Here is a 17167-nt window from a genome sequence, read left to right on the forward strand (position 1 = left end):
TATTTAAAGAGCTGGAGTTTTAGTCTGTTCTTATCTAGAATTTCATTTTACTCTTGAATTCTGTGATAAAATATTACTTCTCAAGACATTTAAATACAAATCCCACCATTCACAAATTCAAGCTACAAGGTGAATGCTCTTAAAACTGTATCAAGTCACAGATGTCAATGACGTTGTAGATTTACCCATCACTTCTTCAACCACGCCACTGAAATGCTCCAAATATTGACTGACCATTTATTGTAAACAGCAGTAACATATTAGTATTTAGAAAGGCTGCTGACCTGTTTTTGAGCAGCGTAACTATTTTGCTTCTCCACAGGGCCGTTTTTCAATGTTTTCTCCTTGGCATGGTCTGCCACCAGGTTCTGGTGTAGGATTATTACACTGGCGAGTTCGAGTGCTTTCTCCATTGATGCAGGCAGACCAGGAACTCCAACAGCTCCAGCCTCCATCAGTGACAACTGTTAATTAGACACCATAGTAGAATTAGTCCAACATCTCTTTTTCTTCTGTGCAGTAACAGAAATATTAATTAGAGCTTTTTACTTGGCACTTTTGAAGGTGGGCAAGGCAGACCGTGACTGAAGTCAGATGTTCTCAGTTATGGTGACTCTGCAGATCATTGCAGCCCCCAGCATACAACCCATCACACAGATCTGGCTTTTGAAAATGCCCTTGTCAGTGGCACTGCTTAAAAACCCAAAGATTTCAACATCTTTTTCTCCCTAGGAAGCTGCCTGAAAATCAAGTTCTAAGGTCTGTTTTGAACACCTGTGCTTGCAAAAACTTGGCAACAGAGACTGAATTTACATCACAGTAAATTTTTTACCTTGTCAGTTGTGAAACTGCATTCATCTCACTCTTCCCCCATGTGGGCCAATCTAATATTAAGCTAGGACAGTAATTATAACATGTGATCATGTGCTAGCAAACACATGTGCCTTTGCGTGAAACTGAAGGCAAATAGCTTATGAAATGGTGAGATTGCTTTTGCCTGAAATTGGTTTACCATTACTGCACCACGCATCAGTAATGCTATTGTTAACATAAATGAACTTGGGGTATCATTCCAAGATGCAACAATGCATGTGGGACAATGAACTCTAAATTAGTGTCCTCTTTATGGAAAGAACCCATAACTTACACTTCCACACCATATATCCGTGAGATTTGGCAATAGTAGGTATAAGTAGGTATAATAGCAGCAGAGCTAAGACATCTTTCTATTGTTATAAAGGCTCATTTTGACAGGATATTGTTTACAATGACAAATATGTTCAGTTTAGTGTGCCTGGATTATTTACTAACCTTTAATTAATGTAGATTTGGGAATCTGACAGGCAATTCCCTTAAAGTAGCTTGAGCACATGCAGGTACAGGATCCATCTACCAGCACAGGGGTGCCTCCATTTTTACAGGGTTCACATTTGCACACACTGTATTCAGTAATGTAGTCTTCTATTGCTCTTTCCAAATTTTGTTTCTTTAAATACGCATTTCTCATCTTAACTGGAACAAGTGTATGTATTGGAGAAGGCTGTAGAAGAAAAGAGCCCAAGCATACAGACTTTTCTGAAGCCCTGAATCGTTTTCGTATTCTCTCCATCACTAGCATAAGGAAGAAAAAGTTAAGATGAAAAAAATACCTGAAAGTGCACAATAAACTTGGAGTTGGACTTACCCGTTGCTGTATCACTACTGGAGCATCCACTAAGGACTTAGCCCACTCTATATAATCCTTTACATCGATGGTTTTGGATCTTCGCAGTAACATTTCTTTTATCTTAACTGAAAAGTCAATCTTCCCTCCATCAACTAAGGAGACTATATCATCTATAATAAAATCATCCTTAAATGATGCTGTAGAAAGAAGAGAGGATGAAGATAAAATTTTACTGCCCATGCATCTTGAAGAGCAGTTATGTTTTTAGCGCAACCAGTCCATCTCTATAAAATGACTGTAGAGAGAAGAACTCTTTGCTCATGAGTTGTGATGGAATTCAATCTTTCTTTACTCATACCTCTTATGTGGGAGGAAATATTTTATTTTGCAATTAGATTAGACAATCCTATATCTGAAAGGAAAGGATAGGGCAAAATGAGAGACATTATGGAGATCATAGCCATTTAATAACAAGCCAAAGATAATATGAGGAATACTACTGTATCACCTGAGCTGAATCAGAAAAGGGCAGGAGTTAGAATAGTAGGAGCTTTTGCTTCATAACTAGGGCTCTAGGCCAAATACTGGAGAATCCACAAGCTTCTGGCATTGACTGAGACCTGTTTGCATGTTCAGTGTGTGTCTGTGTAAGGCAACTTGCAGATAAGAGTATCCAAGGTCTGATTGCTGGGTGGACTGAGCACCTGAGGGCAGATAGTGGAAACATCTGGAGTGTGTGCTGGTGTGCACCAGGTGGTCTGTGCCAGAAATGGGAGTGGAGCTGTGGGCCTTGGGGAGTTGTATATCTGGGTGCCAGTAACAGCAGAGACTAAGGATTCAGTTGTTGGTTAAGTTGAACGTCTAAGGTTAGCTGCTGGAGGGATCTACTGCCTATGTACAGCCAGTACATCTCGGGAGATGCTCTCTAGACGACCCTTCCAATGTCAACTATTCTGTGATTTTACGATATTTGCCACTAACAGCAACACTGTGCTTTTGACTACATTGATGTTTGTGGCCAGCAATGTGTGTATGTGTTATAAAAGTGTGTTTGTGTGTACTGGGAACACGTACTCAGCCTCACTTCTACTCATCTGCTGGATTTGTCCTTTCCCTGACAGCAATATCTACATTGATTATAAAAGCTAACATCTTTCCTTAAGCAAAAGATATAATGTAAAATAAGGATATACTTACACTCATCTTTCACCTGAATCTTTTCACATCTACCACCATCAATATTAACATTGACATGTAAATCTTCATATGCAGTCACGGCATCTAAGTGATAGCCGAGGCATCTTTTCACATCTTCTATAGTGATACCTGAAAGTGGAAATTATTAGGTGGTTAGAGGGATTGAATGACCATAAACAATGTGATATTATTCTTGGAGAATAAATTTCAGGACTATTGGAAAAGTTTATGGCTTTCTTCTTCCCATTTATCTTCTGTTTTTTCCTCTTCCATGAAGTGAATATGAGGATGATTGTATTTGAAGTACCTGAGCAAAAGCAAGGGAGATCTACAGTGAGTAGAAAACTATCAAAACCCTATAAAAATGGATTTATATTTTCCTTGATCTAGCTGAAAGCAGAAGTGCCCTTAGGGACCACTCTTTACATATATTCGATTGAAATTTTGTCTTTCTTAGATGCTTATCATAAAAGATTGGGTTTATGTGCTAATTCATTTAATTCTTCTAGTATCTCTCTCCTACCCTCAAACATGTTTCTCCACTATTTTTCCCATAAAGCTAATAAGGCCACTAATCACTTACAAGTACTCTGTTCCCTGAAATTCTAATCCTCCCCTGCCTGCTACTGCCTCCAACACATTTGTATTTATCAGACTCAAACATATCATCTGGAACTTCACTTTTGGGTTCAGAAATACTTGTGCTTAAGATTGATACTTAAAAAAAAAAAAAAAAGCAAGTACTTATTTTCTGATCTTCAAAATCATCATGAGAACTGCCTTTTCCAACTTTTTTCCAGAGTGACCTCTTTAATCTGTCACAAACCCACATATATCTGAACTGCACATAAGGGAGGATTAAACTGTTGCTTTCCTATCTTAACCAGAGCATAGAAAAATCCAGTGTGAATGTTAAAAGTCTATAAAACAGTTTCAACACACTCAAGTGCACTATGTGATTTCTAGAAAATTCCTTATCTCTTTGCCACCACCAAACTTAAAGTTATTGTACTACAAGAAGGTACCAATTAGCAAATCGGATTTAAGGTTTAGGCAGATTTTCTAGGCACTGGGAATCTCTTGTGAATCATGCCACACCAATTAGTACTGATAATATTTTGGGTATGTCTACGTTCTAGTTTTTTTGTTTGTTTGTTTGTTTTTTATTTTTTTAATTTTTTTTTCTGTTAAAGACTCAAAATACAGACTTCAAATAATTCTAGAGGTTACAAAGAACTTTTGAACTCGTGTAATTCTGTAATACTACTGGTGTGCAATAAGCACCACACACTGGACTGTGCTGTTCCCAGTAATGCTCCATGGACACAAATTTATCCTCATACATTTCTTTGCATGACTGGAGGCTTGGTGATAATTTGCATACCATAGCAAGGCCACCAGATTGCATACCTATTCGAGACATAGCATAGTTATCCAGAATGTAAACAAGTTCATATTTTCCTCCTATAGTTCCAGAGACTGCATAGTGAGTTCCATAATCTTCTAGAAATTTGAAATATTCCCCCTTATCATATTCAGTAGGCAGAAAGTTTAGATCATCAAGGAAGGTATCTGTGAGACGGACATCACGACTTCGCATTTGGAATCTTCCAAGCTGAATCTTTCCTTTTACATGAAGAAATGTTTGCTTCTGAATGCAAGGAGAAGAAAGTGGATGAGAGTGCCATTCTGATATGCAGCACAACAGAAATATCTGTTCTTTTTTACTTATAATGAAACTGCTGAACTTTCAAACATGCAATTTAATCTAGCACTTTGGAACAAAGACAGACTTGTTTAATTCAAATTAAAAGTTCTCCGATTTACATTGAGCAAGCACAAAGAGATTTCTTTTATTTCTGTTCTTCCAGTTTTTCAGAACTTCCCCTTTACTAATTTCAGAAAAACCTATCAATTTGACAACAAGGTCTTTTTTTTAAATACAATATCTACCTTTCTGACTTTTGTAACACTGAAAATTAATTCCATATGGCTCACTAGATAACAGAAGCTGCCCACTGAGGTCAGATGGAGTTTTGTCTTTGTTTATAGTCAGAGTATTAAATTTTCTCTCTTTTTTTGGGTCACTTCTCTATTATTCTCAGACTGTCAGAAGAAAGACCGCAGCTCCAATTAAAACAAAAAAACCCAAACAAAGTAACATTATAAAATGAAAATTTATCAAGAAAAAATTCCTTGAAGCGTTTGACCCATGCATACATTCTAAGTGTAGGTATAATGACTGATATTTGCATAAATCACACTGCAGGTGGTTTTATATCATAATCTAAACTAGGGGCTAGCTGCTGCCCATGACAGGACAGTTTGTGAAGTAGTTGCCCTGAAGACTTTGAGGAAACACATGCCTTCCAATCACCACTATCTGCAGTACTTAAGTGACTTGCTAAACAAGAGTGCCTAATAGGTGTTCTTTAAAGGGATTTAGCAACAGACCATGATGTTATCTGGCACCATTTAAAGGCTATTAAACTGTTGGCTCAGATGCTGCTTCAGAATTGCAAGAATCTTCAGGCATCTAAATCTCTGTGACGAAACTTTTCTAGGTGAAAATATTCCTGCCATCCAGGTTGTACAAAATTGCCTTTCTCCAAGCTGGACATTCCTGCGCTGCTCCTGGCTTTAACTCACAGGTGAGCCCTGGAGGGTTCTTGGCCAGAGACTGCCAGTCTAACTTGCAGAATCATGAATTTATGGTGATAGACCTCTGCCGGTGACAGATCATGACTCATTTTCTGAACTGATCTCAGAGCAAGAATTTGAAGCCAGAATTCCTATAATAAGCCACTACTCCATGAACAGCCTATAATATACACTGAACTACAAAATTTCATGTTTTGCATCTGTGGAGATTATTGGTTGGAGATTTGAATGGTCCATTTCTATCCCAAGAAAACTCATGCCAGTACAAAGGCAGTGTTGTATGCCAGCTTCCCTTTGTAGTACACATTTTTCTCTTCAGCAGTATTTTAATTAATCAGTGATGAGAGTTATCTAATTTTTCCCTAAAATCCATTTGATCTCCAGAAATCTGAATGGATCCTAGACAGCAAGGCTGACAAGAGTTTGAATTAGTTGAGTCAGATCTGTTCTTCTTTGCATGTGGTGCATTTCAGTATTATGAAGTTATGTGCCTTGTATGTGATGGCATGTTGCAATCATAGACTTTGGTATATATGGTGGGAAAGAGTATAGGACCTGGTTGATTAATTACACTAGCACCCAGCTGGTGGATTAGGCCATGGTATCTACAATGTAGTATCACTTTTTGTGGTCTCTGTCTGTTTGACCTCACTAGATTCTAAGGCTACTTCTTTGTCACTAAATTAAACTAAATTAAATGAGGTAGGGCCTATCCTCTGTCTCAAAGGACAGGTAAGGCAGTATGGCTTGTCGGTAGCTCCCGAATAGGCTTGCTTTTTCTATACTGCTTACTGAGAACATTTCCTTCCAACATGCTGCAGGGTACCACCAGATGGGCAATGCTTATGAAAGCATGAGAGCTGACGGACAAAATCATGACAGTGTGCCAGCTATATTTGGCCACATCTGAAATCTTAACCCTAATATGGCCAGGATTTCATTATTGTGAATAAATGACAGAAAATTAGTAGGCAAATAGAAAGATTAATATTGTGTTATTCTAAACTGTACAAATTTTACTGCTTGTAAAATAGTTACATTAAAACCTTTCGTTTGATTAAACTTACCCTTTCTGTGGAGCTTCTCAGGATAGAACTTAAACTTAAATTCTTGTTGTAGTGATACTTGAAGTTTCCTTCTGAACTATTTTTGTTACTTCCTTCAGTAGGTATGTATTTCAGAGACAGGTCAGCATTAAAGTGTGAGGTTTTTTCTATGTAAACCTCTCGTAACATTTTTGCACGATCATGGTAGAACTCAGATGTGAAGGTTTTGTCTGCTTTTGTCTTAGAAAATATAATGACAAGGTTGCATGAGAGAACACACCAGGCAGTAATAGGAAAATCTACACAGCACTTTAAAGTGATATGTTTTATATAACTTAGCAATACATTTTTCTTTTAAAACAAAACAAATGGAAATACTACTCACTCCCCCAATCACTTCATCTTAATCAGTTCAGTCTTTCCAAAGTGAACAGAAAACTGCAGTGGCAATATTTCAGTGAGTGTTAAATCTCAGCATATAACACTGTCGAAGTAATTTATGTGTCAACTTTTCCTTTACATGTAAGGAATGGTACTCTTCAGATCCTTCCTAGAACACAGACAATAACTGCTAATATGTCCCAATATCTGAAATGAATGAGGATTATGATTTTGCATTCTTTTTTTTACAGGGGACAATGGCTAATTCAGAATACCTAGTTCAGTGTTTTTTTATTTTTGTATACTTTAGCAGCACAGAGTTTTAGTAACTGAAAATAGTTACACATCAAAATCAAATAAGAGCAATGCTCTCTGGGTCAGATTTATTAATTTGGGCATGACCTGTATAAAATTGTAATTTTTCTATGAAGCATCTACTTACAGTGATAGGCAAAGCATTTGGTAAGCAAAATAATGCTTTGATTTTTGAAATGAATGTGACATTGATGTTTTTAAGATCATCAATATTTTAGATATTCAAACCTCACTGGAAATCATAGTCTGAATCTCAAAAGCCTATTAGATATTCTTTTTTCAGTAGGACAGAGAAAGGCATCGCTGATTAGAAAACCCAAGTGGGACCAGAGCGTCATAATATTATTCCTGCCTTTATATCAGAGTTTTTTGTGTGCCCTTGAAAATATGTATTGCTGCTCTATCCAGTACATCTACCATTCTTCTCATCCTCTCATACTGTAAACATTCCAGAAAGATATTTGTATTTACTAGGCACAGGTGTAGCAATGAACCTGTGGGAATTTATCTGTCGCAAGTGAGCTTGTCAAACAAAAGCTTGGTGCTAAAAAGCTGCTGCTGTCAGACTGAAGAGATATGCCAAGTCTTCGAGGTGGATTTCAGGATTCAGCATTCAGTTAAGCACATCCTAGTTTGCACAGAAGGACTTAGACTTACATCATAAATGAGAACACCGACGTTCCACGGCTTGCGGTAGTAAGTCCGTGTGTTTCCATCACGCACTCTTTCACAAAGACCATTGAAAAAATCATTGTCAAATGGTGTGGCCATTGGCTGCATCCCTAAAATATTGATTCTATATAAGAGAAATACAGGAAAGGTTATGCTTCTGAAAGATGTCAGCACACAGATTTTGAATCTTTTCAGTAGGTCCAACATTTATGTCTGATACGTCAGTATACTTATCTGAGAGTAGAAAGCGGTTATAAATTCACCAAAGTCACCATCATCACAACTGCACATCTATACAACATTTTCTCATGGAATATTTTAGTAATAGATTAGCGTAAAAATTATAAAGAAGCTACTTCTAAAAATGCCCAAGTACCTGGCTTTCTACCCCATGCTACAAGGACAGCATTTTTGCTTTTGTGCAGTGACACTATTACCAAATTAAATGAAAAGGATATGTCCTTTTAATTTAAACAGAAGGTGGTGCTGTAGTATGCTTTTATTTTCATCTGTTTCCCTTCAGCTAGCTGCTTTCTGGATCTATTTGTAGATAAACAGTATGTCATACTTCCTTTTGTTTGAAACTAAAGAAATCCAGCAGCATTTGAGAATACAAAGATTAATCTTCTACTTAGATTAATGGTGAAAACTCCTGTAAACAATGAACATCTGGGAAATGAAGAATGTAATACTGGAAAAAAGCTGCAGGCCGAATATTGTTACAGTAAGGCATCCCATTCTATAAATAATCAAGATAAATTTTCTCCCTTTTAGACATGCATGTTAGTAAAGTACTTGAGAATGACTGATTCATTATGAAAACTCACTTGAAACATATCTTAATATCTATAAATGTTGCATTTAAATAATGAGTATTTTGAGTATATTCATGTAACATCTACGTATGATTCTATGTAGTAACATAATAATTGATTTAAACTATCTGTATAATATTTTATCCTCTCCAAGTATACAAAATAAAACAGTAGTTAGGTGTTTGTCCAAAAGCTACATAACATTTCTGAATAAAATACGAACATGACTCAGATTCCGCTTTTGGGAATATCACTGTGGCCCTGTGTTTTTAGCTGTCTTTGATGACAGTCCTAGACTCTTTACAAGGCCCAGTGCTACTTTTTCCTATTTACCCCTGCCCTGCAGTCCTTCCAACTTCAGACACATCTATATCATGGTTACGGCATGGTGATTGTGGGTCCGATTCACAGTTATCTTCATCAGAAAAGTCTCCACAGTCATTATCTACATTACACACAAGTCGTCGCTTGATACATCGACCTAATCAGAGAATAAAAAGGGAATAAAACATTGAATCAATGCATTTTTTTTTCCCCAAGATGGACTTTAAATAGCTTCCCTGCTACTCTTTATTGAGATCTTCCTCTTCGCATGTTTCTATTATTGTCATGAGGAATTCAATTCCAACACCCTCCCTCCTTCAAATGGAAAAAAAACCCCAAACCAACAAACCCGTACTACTCTGTTTACTTATGTACATATTACTGTTTACTAGGATGGCTGAGAAAACTAAGTGACAGGAGAAATGTCATTTGAAGAAAATTGTTACTTCCTGTGATTTTTTTCTGTATTAATCTTTGATTATTAGTGTATTGTTTTAGGAGTTTGTTAAATTCGTATTAAGAGAATACAGGAAAGTGTTAATTCAGTATAAACAAAGAATTATTTCTGAATTGTCTGAATTGTTGCTATTTGGATTATATTATAATATAATATGGACACTGTACTGTCAAAAACTATGGTGATTTGTGTTCTAAAGCCACAGTGAAGAAGTAGTTTTCCTAAGTGTGTGTATCACAGGGTTTACAAAGACTGATCTTTTTCTACAGGATTTAAAGATTTGGGGTAAATTTAGCCCTAGCATAACAAAATATTTACTAATATCTGCCACATGTGTAAGTGCCACACAATGACTGTGAACTAGTAGCTAAATACATACTTTTTAATTTTAATTTCTCCACTTGCATTTCACAGTATTTGAGATAAAGACAATAGTGACAATGGCTGGGGACTCAGAATTCACTTAGTATATTTTCTTTTTTGACTATTTGCATTGCCTTTAAGTTTTCCTATGTTATTTGGATTTATGATGAATCTTGAACATTACATTCGTTCATATGCCATCCATATATCACTTTACAAATTTATATCTTACGTTGAATCTAGAGGCATTCTGGTCTCCAGCTAGTGTACATGATACCAATTTGGTCAGTAAACTTCCCTATCCATTTTATGACTGTTTCTTCAGTCCTAGTTTTTCCCAGTGGTTTTTCAAAAAACATAGTCATTCTGTAGCAGAAGGAACAGCTATGCTTGAAGAAAGGACACTCACAGTATGGTCAGCCTTTAAACATGGACTAGTAATTACAGGAGAATTTAAACTAGAAGCAAATTATAATGGGAGATAAGAGGAAATTACCCCTTCTCAAGAACTGTTCCTGATGTGGTTTTGGAGTTGTGGCATGGCAACCCACCTGTCTATGGACTGCCTTTAAACCCTAGAAATAAGGCACTGCTTCAGAAGTTCATCTACAACTAGAAAAGCAAGGAAGCATATCTCTCATCTTGTGTATGCATTTTGTCTTTAACAGAAACAGATTTAACTTTGTGGTTTCCTGCATTATTGCATAACTCACTAAGGCATGAAAACAAAACTTACCAGAACTGCACTGAAAGTCAGTACCACAGTCTGATTCTGGTTCTTCAGGACAAGCTTGGCTGGTTTTACAGCTTTGCGTATCTCCTAAGGTCTCCAGGCATGGTTTTCCACCAAACTGTCCAAATCTTTCGATGCGTCTAGATCGAAACTTGAAAGATAAATAACACTATTAACATTGCTTAGAGAGAAAAGAGAACTAGCAGAACTGTAGGATTTTCAGCTGAACTTAGAACTTTTCAAAATGAAGCATCCTTGGTGAAATTTCTGGTTGAAAATCCATAGGCACTGTTCATGCATAAAAAAAGTGTAGGGAAACATTGAATTAATAATAATATCTTAGCAAGAATGTAGAGGTGCTTGTTTTTCACTGTATTTTATTTCACTATTTTCATTACTTTCAATCCAGGGAGGACAAGCATCATATATATTTTGTATGCTTTCAAGTCTTTAATTTTTTTTAAGTCATAAAAAAGAACTTTGCAAAGGAAATAAAAAACTGCTTTTGAAAAAATATTGCTTCTTATTTAAAACCATAAAAATGCATTAAAAAGTAATGTTCATAGTAGAAATATCAATATGGCCAAAATAGATAATTTCTATCAACAAAATGTTTTGAATCAGAACACTTAGCAAGTTTTGCACATCTGGATGCAGTCTTCTCTTACTTTTATGGCTTACAGTTATGAAATAATCATGGGTTCCATCATACCATGAACATACAGCATTAAGAGCTGCAGTCTGGTATGTTCCCAAAAACCAAAAGGCAGACAGATAATGTCCCTTTGGTTGTGGCTTTGGAACAAAGATTTCCAACTATAGCTTACCCTTTGATAGGTGCATGGGTCGCAGGGCCCCCATGCGCTCCAGCTGCTCAGTTTACAGTCAATCGGAGATGGAGGATTCAGTTCTCTTATTCCGCTGTGGAAAGCTTTTTCTGAAGAGCTGGCAAAAAAAAAACAACAAAACCAACATTCCAGTACAGTATTGGGCAGTACACTAAAATCACATGTCAGTTCGTATTTAATTGATAGACCAATATTTTGAAGCATCTTCAAGATGTTTTCTGCTTTACTTTCATTGCAGTACTTGGTACTTAGATGTATAAACTGCTGCCTAATATTAAATTCTTTGGTGGTTTAAAATTACATTAAAAGATCTTTGAAGACTTAATAAGCCAGCTCTTTTTCCCTTTTTTAGATATTTGCGTGTAACTCATGCTCTTCTGGTGGGTCATGTTGTTGAAGTGGACCAAACAATAACACACAGAGAACATCTGCAGTTCCCTTATTCAGACAGTGTCAGTATTCCCTATACTTAAAGCTGAAGACAAAAGCACAGCAGCACATCTCAAATAGATGTAGCTTCCATGCATGTCTTTGTCATTTTTTAGCATATTAAATTTAATGGAGTTGCCCTTATGCCTAGATAAAAGTTTAATTGCTTTCCTGAGATGAAAGAAGCCTCATAAATAAAGGTATTATTTGCTAATAAGCTAACTTATATAGTTGGAAAAAACAGATAAATGTTTAGCTATCTAAGTATTCTTCAGCTTGCCAAGTTGAATACTTTGCCAGTTAGGCTGATATTTTCTAGGGTGACTATTTTGGAGCACAGTTTTAAATACCACAAAACTCCAGGCTCTCACTAAGTGAAAAGCCATCGCTGCGATCACTCAGTGAAAAGCACCCACAGTTAGGCATTAAAAACTTATTCACTGTAGGATGACTTATTAATTTTAAAAACCAAGGACAATTGTTTAATGGTAACCTTATTTTCTCGGGTAACAATGCTGGGAAGCAGAGGAATGGAGAAGCATTGAAGTCTAACTTGCCCAGTCTGTTCTCTGTAATTTATTCCAATTTGGCCTTACGTGCTTAGTATTCATCCACTGTGAAGAAATAATCTTGCTGCACCTCTCTAGGTTAATGCTATTGCCTCTGCTTTACAATGGGACCTTCTTTGCCGAGTCCAGCCGGTTGGCAGATCTGCAGCTCCTGCAGTGTGATGTATGGGCTTTCAGTGCAGGCAGGGCCTTGCCCCCCCCCCCCGACACCCTTCCCCCATACAAGTACATTAGGAGTCCAAAGAAATGAAATGTAACCTGATTCCACAAGATTGAGAAATTGGCAATTTGGACAAGGAAGATATATATACCAGTTGGCTCTGCTGCTTGGTGCCATTTATTGTATGTTCAGGTTACATACGTAGTAAGCTGTTACTGAGATGATAAATTGACCTACACTGCTTTCCAGCTATTGAATCTTAAACAGCTCAGGGATCACAGGGTTGTTGTGCAGCCTTTTATATGCTCAGCTGACCTTGACTGGTTCTGATGTCTCAGGATTTCCACTGTCACACACACCAGCACTTAAACATGCACCACAGCTGCTGCTGTAAGTATTTGCATCACACACTTCCACTGCCTTGCCTGCTACTTCTAAACAACTCTCCTCCCAGAAGCCTCCTAGCCTCAAGCCAGGGCCTGCAGTAAATGAATCCTTGGCTGAAGATATTGCTTTTAACAGGTAGGATTACAAAAAAAAAAAAAGGAAACAGCAAAGAGCACAAATATGCGCAATCTCCAGGGACAGCAGAAGTAAGAATGAAGAGTTCTTTCCATACAATAGGAACCTCCAAAATCTTAGCCAGCAGGGGAGTGTGAGGCTTTGCTGTGTGCTTGGCACCAGGAATTATGGTACCTTATACAGACACAACCTTGTGAAAAGTCATTTTTACACAGAATTCCCTTTCAATAATTCTCTGGTGAATTCTGAGCACCTGAATCTTTAATCCATTGGTTAGCAGCTGTAGAAAAAGTCCTTCTCCTGTAATCAGCTAATCTTACAAATACCTCAGCAACACTATAGTTTACTGTAACTTCTTAATAAGCAGGTAATGCTTTGAAAAGTTGCAGAACAGTATTCCATTACATGTTTTTCCACCGTTTGCATGACAGTAAAATCAGTGGAGGGAAGAAATGAAAATCTAACACTCTAGCAAATGGATGACAATCTGCTTGTTTCTTCCTGTATCTGCGAAGATAGCTGCATATATGACCTTTTAATCTCCTTACTGATGTAGGACTGTAAACTTCTGAGTAACAACATCTAGTTTAGCTTGGGTTGAAGATTGACAGATTGCTCTTAAAGATAGTATGAGTGGGAAGCCTTGCGCGGTACCCCTTGAAGATATATTGAGGCATGTAGTAGGGTTTCTGAAGGCAGAGGAATATCTTATTCCTAGCAATTATTTGGTATTCAGGTACAGTAAAATTTTATATTGAAATGCATTTCTGAACTTTTAAATTATTAGCTTAAAAATGCAGCCAGTAAGAATGAACCATGAAGAGCAGTGTCTAGGAGGGGCGCCTGAAGGAACAGTCAGACTAAACCTAGTACAGATCCTTTAAAGTCTCCCAAAGGTTCCTATAAGTTATTGTTTTGAGTCTAAAATAAAAATCCAAGCAGGAAAGGCTGAGTTAAACTTTTCAATGTAAACTGAAATCTCACAATCAATTGTCTAGAAACCAGAGTTGAGAGTAGTCTTTGAGCTGACGTATAGGTGCACAGGTTTTCATATAATCATAGCTGAGAACTTCTGCAAGAATACTCATTGAGTGATGTACAGACATCCCTGGGCCCCCTCCAGCTGCAGATCCAGCTTTAAGGTTTTGGATTTACTTGAGGTTAGAGAAGAATTAAAACAAAAAACAAAATCAGAAAAAGCTCATTGTAAACAAGTCTTATGAACTCTTGAAACAACAATGCATTCGCTACCCAGGTTGATCTGGAAATTCAAATGGACACATACAATAAGAGAGTTTTATTTAACATCACTGTTCAGAAAAAAACAAAGATATTAGTGAAATTAGCAAGTTTTTCACTTCCGTAGTAATCACAGGGAGAAAGGATTACTGAAAAATCATGCTAAACCAGGAGATACTAAGTCACACAGTTTAAATAGGAGAGGCAGTAAAAGCAGTTCAACTACTGAAGAATGTCACTGAAAGTAGCAGTTCGGAGCAAGAACTTCAGAGACAAGCATGGAAATGGAAATAACCTTCTCTGCTGTCTGTTATTTGAGGGATAGGTAAGTGCTCTGTCAAAAGGAAAAGCAGCACAGAAAACTGCTTGCACCTTATCGTGGATGGCAAAATATGCTCTGTACACCCTCAGGTCACAGCTCTGGTGATTTGTTACTGAGCCATACTTCAAAATACAGAGCTGTTCAGTTAACCAGATACAAAACTGATGACTCATGGAAAACCTTTTGGTTTGTCAGTTAGCACTGACCAAGAGAGAAGGCTTAGCTCTCCTAAATGTGGGGATGTTTCAGAATCATGTGAGGGCATAATTTTGCTAACTGTGCTAGCACCATCATGAAATCTTTGGTATGTGAAGTCAAGCTGCTAGCCCACGATGCTTGCTGTATACTCTCCATAATAACCATATCTTCTGGCTACACCATTTCTATCTGAATATATCAAACCTGTGCTTTAATTGGATATGAACGCCAACTTACTGATAACCATCAAAACATAAGGAGGCCTAGAGACATGTGCAAGAGGCAATACGTGGTTGTTCAGCTAATATTCACGTCATCACAAAATGCTTCACATACTGCAATTTAAGTCTTAAAGCAGATGAATACCCATTTATTCTTGACATATATGTCTGAGACTCATATTCTTTCACCATTTAGTACTGGCCTTTCTCATAAATGACATATAGTTCTGGTAGTAGCTCTTCAGATGTTTTCACATGGTATTTTTGTAGGGACTAAGCAGTTATTTCTCCTACTAGTGATACAGTGAAAAAACAGAGGATATATTTCCAAAGAATTAGTAATAGGCAGTCTATGAGACTTTAAATAGGAGTAGAAGTACTGTCAACATAAAAATGTGCATTTTCAGAAAGAAACCATTTGAGATTGTTTTCACACTCAGCATTCAATAGAGAGCAATTGCCCAAGTGCCACCTCCCTCCAGAACATGACTTCAGCTGCTATCAGTCGCTTTCATTGTACCACATAAACCCAAAACAGATGGATAAGCCATTTCTATTTGACTCCTTGAAATACAGTAAGTAGTTTCCCTTTTTGTTTTTTGGGTGCTTTTTTTTTCTTTTTTTTTGTTAACTGAGCAAGCTACCATTAGAAATATCTGAAATGGAGGTTTACTCTTTGTGTTGAGGAAACAGAGCAGTATAGACTTCTGCAGAAAATGAAACACGCTTACCTTCTGCTTTCCCCCAAAAGTGAGGCAGCCACCTCTAAATTACATAGTATGGATATAAGCTGCAGGGTAACATGCATACTTCTCATTTTGTAACTGAACAGACAAAAATTGCCATGACTGAATTTGTAATTTATTTGTTCCTTTTGTTATATATTACCAAGAAAACAAACAAAACACAGTGTGCACTGCAGATTGCCAGTTACTGGCCAAAACTGCCTTACGGTAAGTGCTCTAAAGTCCACTTTTCAGAAAATTCCACTTCTTCCTACATGGAGACTGAGAAATAGCATAAAGTAGCTTCAAGATTAAAAATAAACCATTTTTGTTTACTAGGACTTTTTAATATGGGAAAGACATTTTTTATTTAATCAGAGAACAGTTAACTGCCTAGTAAAAAGCAGTCATAGCAGTGACTCATGTAAGGAACAAATAGTTCCTAAAGCAGCACTGTTTACAAGAGCAAGTTCAGGGTCTAACATTTTGGAATCCTCATTTGGAGTGTTAGAGGAATAATCTCCCAAGATTCCTTTTTCCTCCCCCAGCCAATATAAAAAAAAAAACAACACATGATTTTTTGTCATTATGAGGGAGACTAAAACTCTTCAAGCTTTCATTTTGACACCAAACCCCAAAACCACAAGCTAGCCCTTTAGAGGGGAATTCCTATTCAGAACTTTTCTGTAATCCAGATTTAAGGCATAATGTGTTGGACAAAGTCACAAGACAGAAGTAACTCATAAACAACCTGCTGTTAGCAGTTAATACGCATCTGCATGCAAGCTTAAAAAAAAGTTATATAGTATAAGAAAATTCCAAATTACCATGGATAAAAAAAAAATTTTTTTCTGTTCCCTCATTTTTTGTGGCAGGGAAAGGGGATGGTGTGGAATAGTGCAGGCAATTTTTCCCCCTGTTCACTCCTTATTTTTGGATAATTTTATTTACAGCAACTTAAATCTGATGCAACCTCACCGCAGCCTGATGGGCGCAGTTACACTAAACTGATTTGTTGAGCAATAATGCAAGACACCGACACTTACAGGTATGATGAAACAATACAACATTGCCTCAGTGGAAGCTATACGCACACCACCACAGTTCATGGCTCTTTAAGACAGAGACAAAAATCAGAGTAAACAGTTATTCAAACTAAGCAAGCAGAGCAGCAAGCATCTTTGGCCAGCTTGTAAGAGGTCCTGCTGAACAGCTCTTAGAGATCATCCTGACAGCTATTTCAAAACTCCAGCATGGATGGACTGTTAATTTTAGCTGGACAAGCAAGTGGTCATTTAGATGTT

General features: G+C 37.1%; 1 protein-coding gene across 2 annotated transcripts; it reads right to left on the minus strand.

The window, feature by feature from the left end:
- Positions 1-284: 284 nt before the first annotated feature.
- Positions 285-16022, minus strand: C9 (complement C9). 2 transcript variants are annotated; one of them, XM_062615438.1, is made up of 11 exons: positions 15870-16022; positions 11458-11575; positions 10634-10781; positions 9087-9234; positions 7924-8062; positions 6592-6810; positions 4274-4514; positions 2864-2992; positions 1685-1863; positions 1312-1540; positions 285-464 (listed from the first exon to the last, which is right to left on the minus strand). In XM_062615438.1, the coding sequence occupies exons 1-11, from the start codon at positions 15953-15955 to the stop codon at positions 304-306; spliced, it is 1797 nt and encodes a 598-aa protein (XP_062471422.1). In that variant the 5' UTR covers positions 15956-16022; the 3' UTR covers positions 285-303. The 2 variants fall into 2 exon arrangements, with proteins under 2 accessions (XP_062471422.1, XP_062471423.1); XM_062615439.1 differs by having other exon boundaries at positions 11458-11551; positions 15870-16008.
- Between the last annotated feature and the right edge of the window lie 1145 nt (positions 16023-17167).

The sequence above is a fragment of the Pezoporus occidentalis genome, unplaced genomic scaffold (assembly GCF_034315485.1).
Source record: "Pezoporus occidentalis ecotype Australia unplaced genomic scaffold, CSIRO_AGI_Poc_V1 ctg181, whole genome shotgun sequence".
Classification (NCBI taxonomy): Eukaryota; Metazoa; Chordata; class Aves; order Psittaciformes; family Psittacidae; genus Pezoporus; species Pezoporus occidentalis.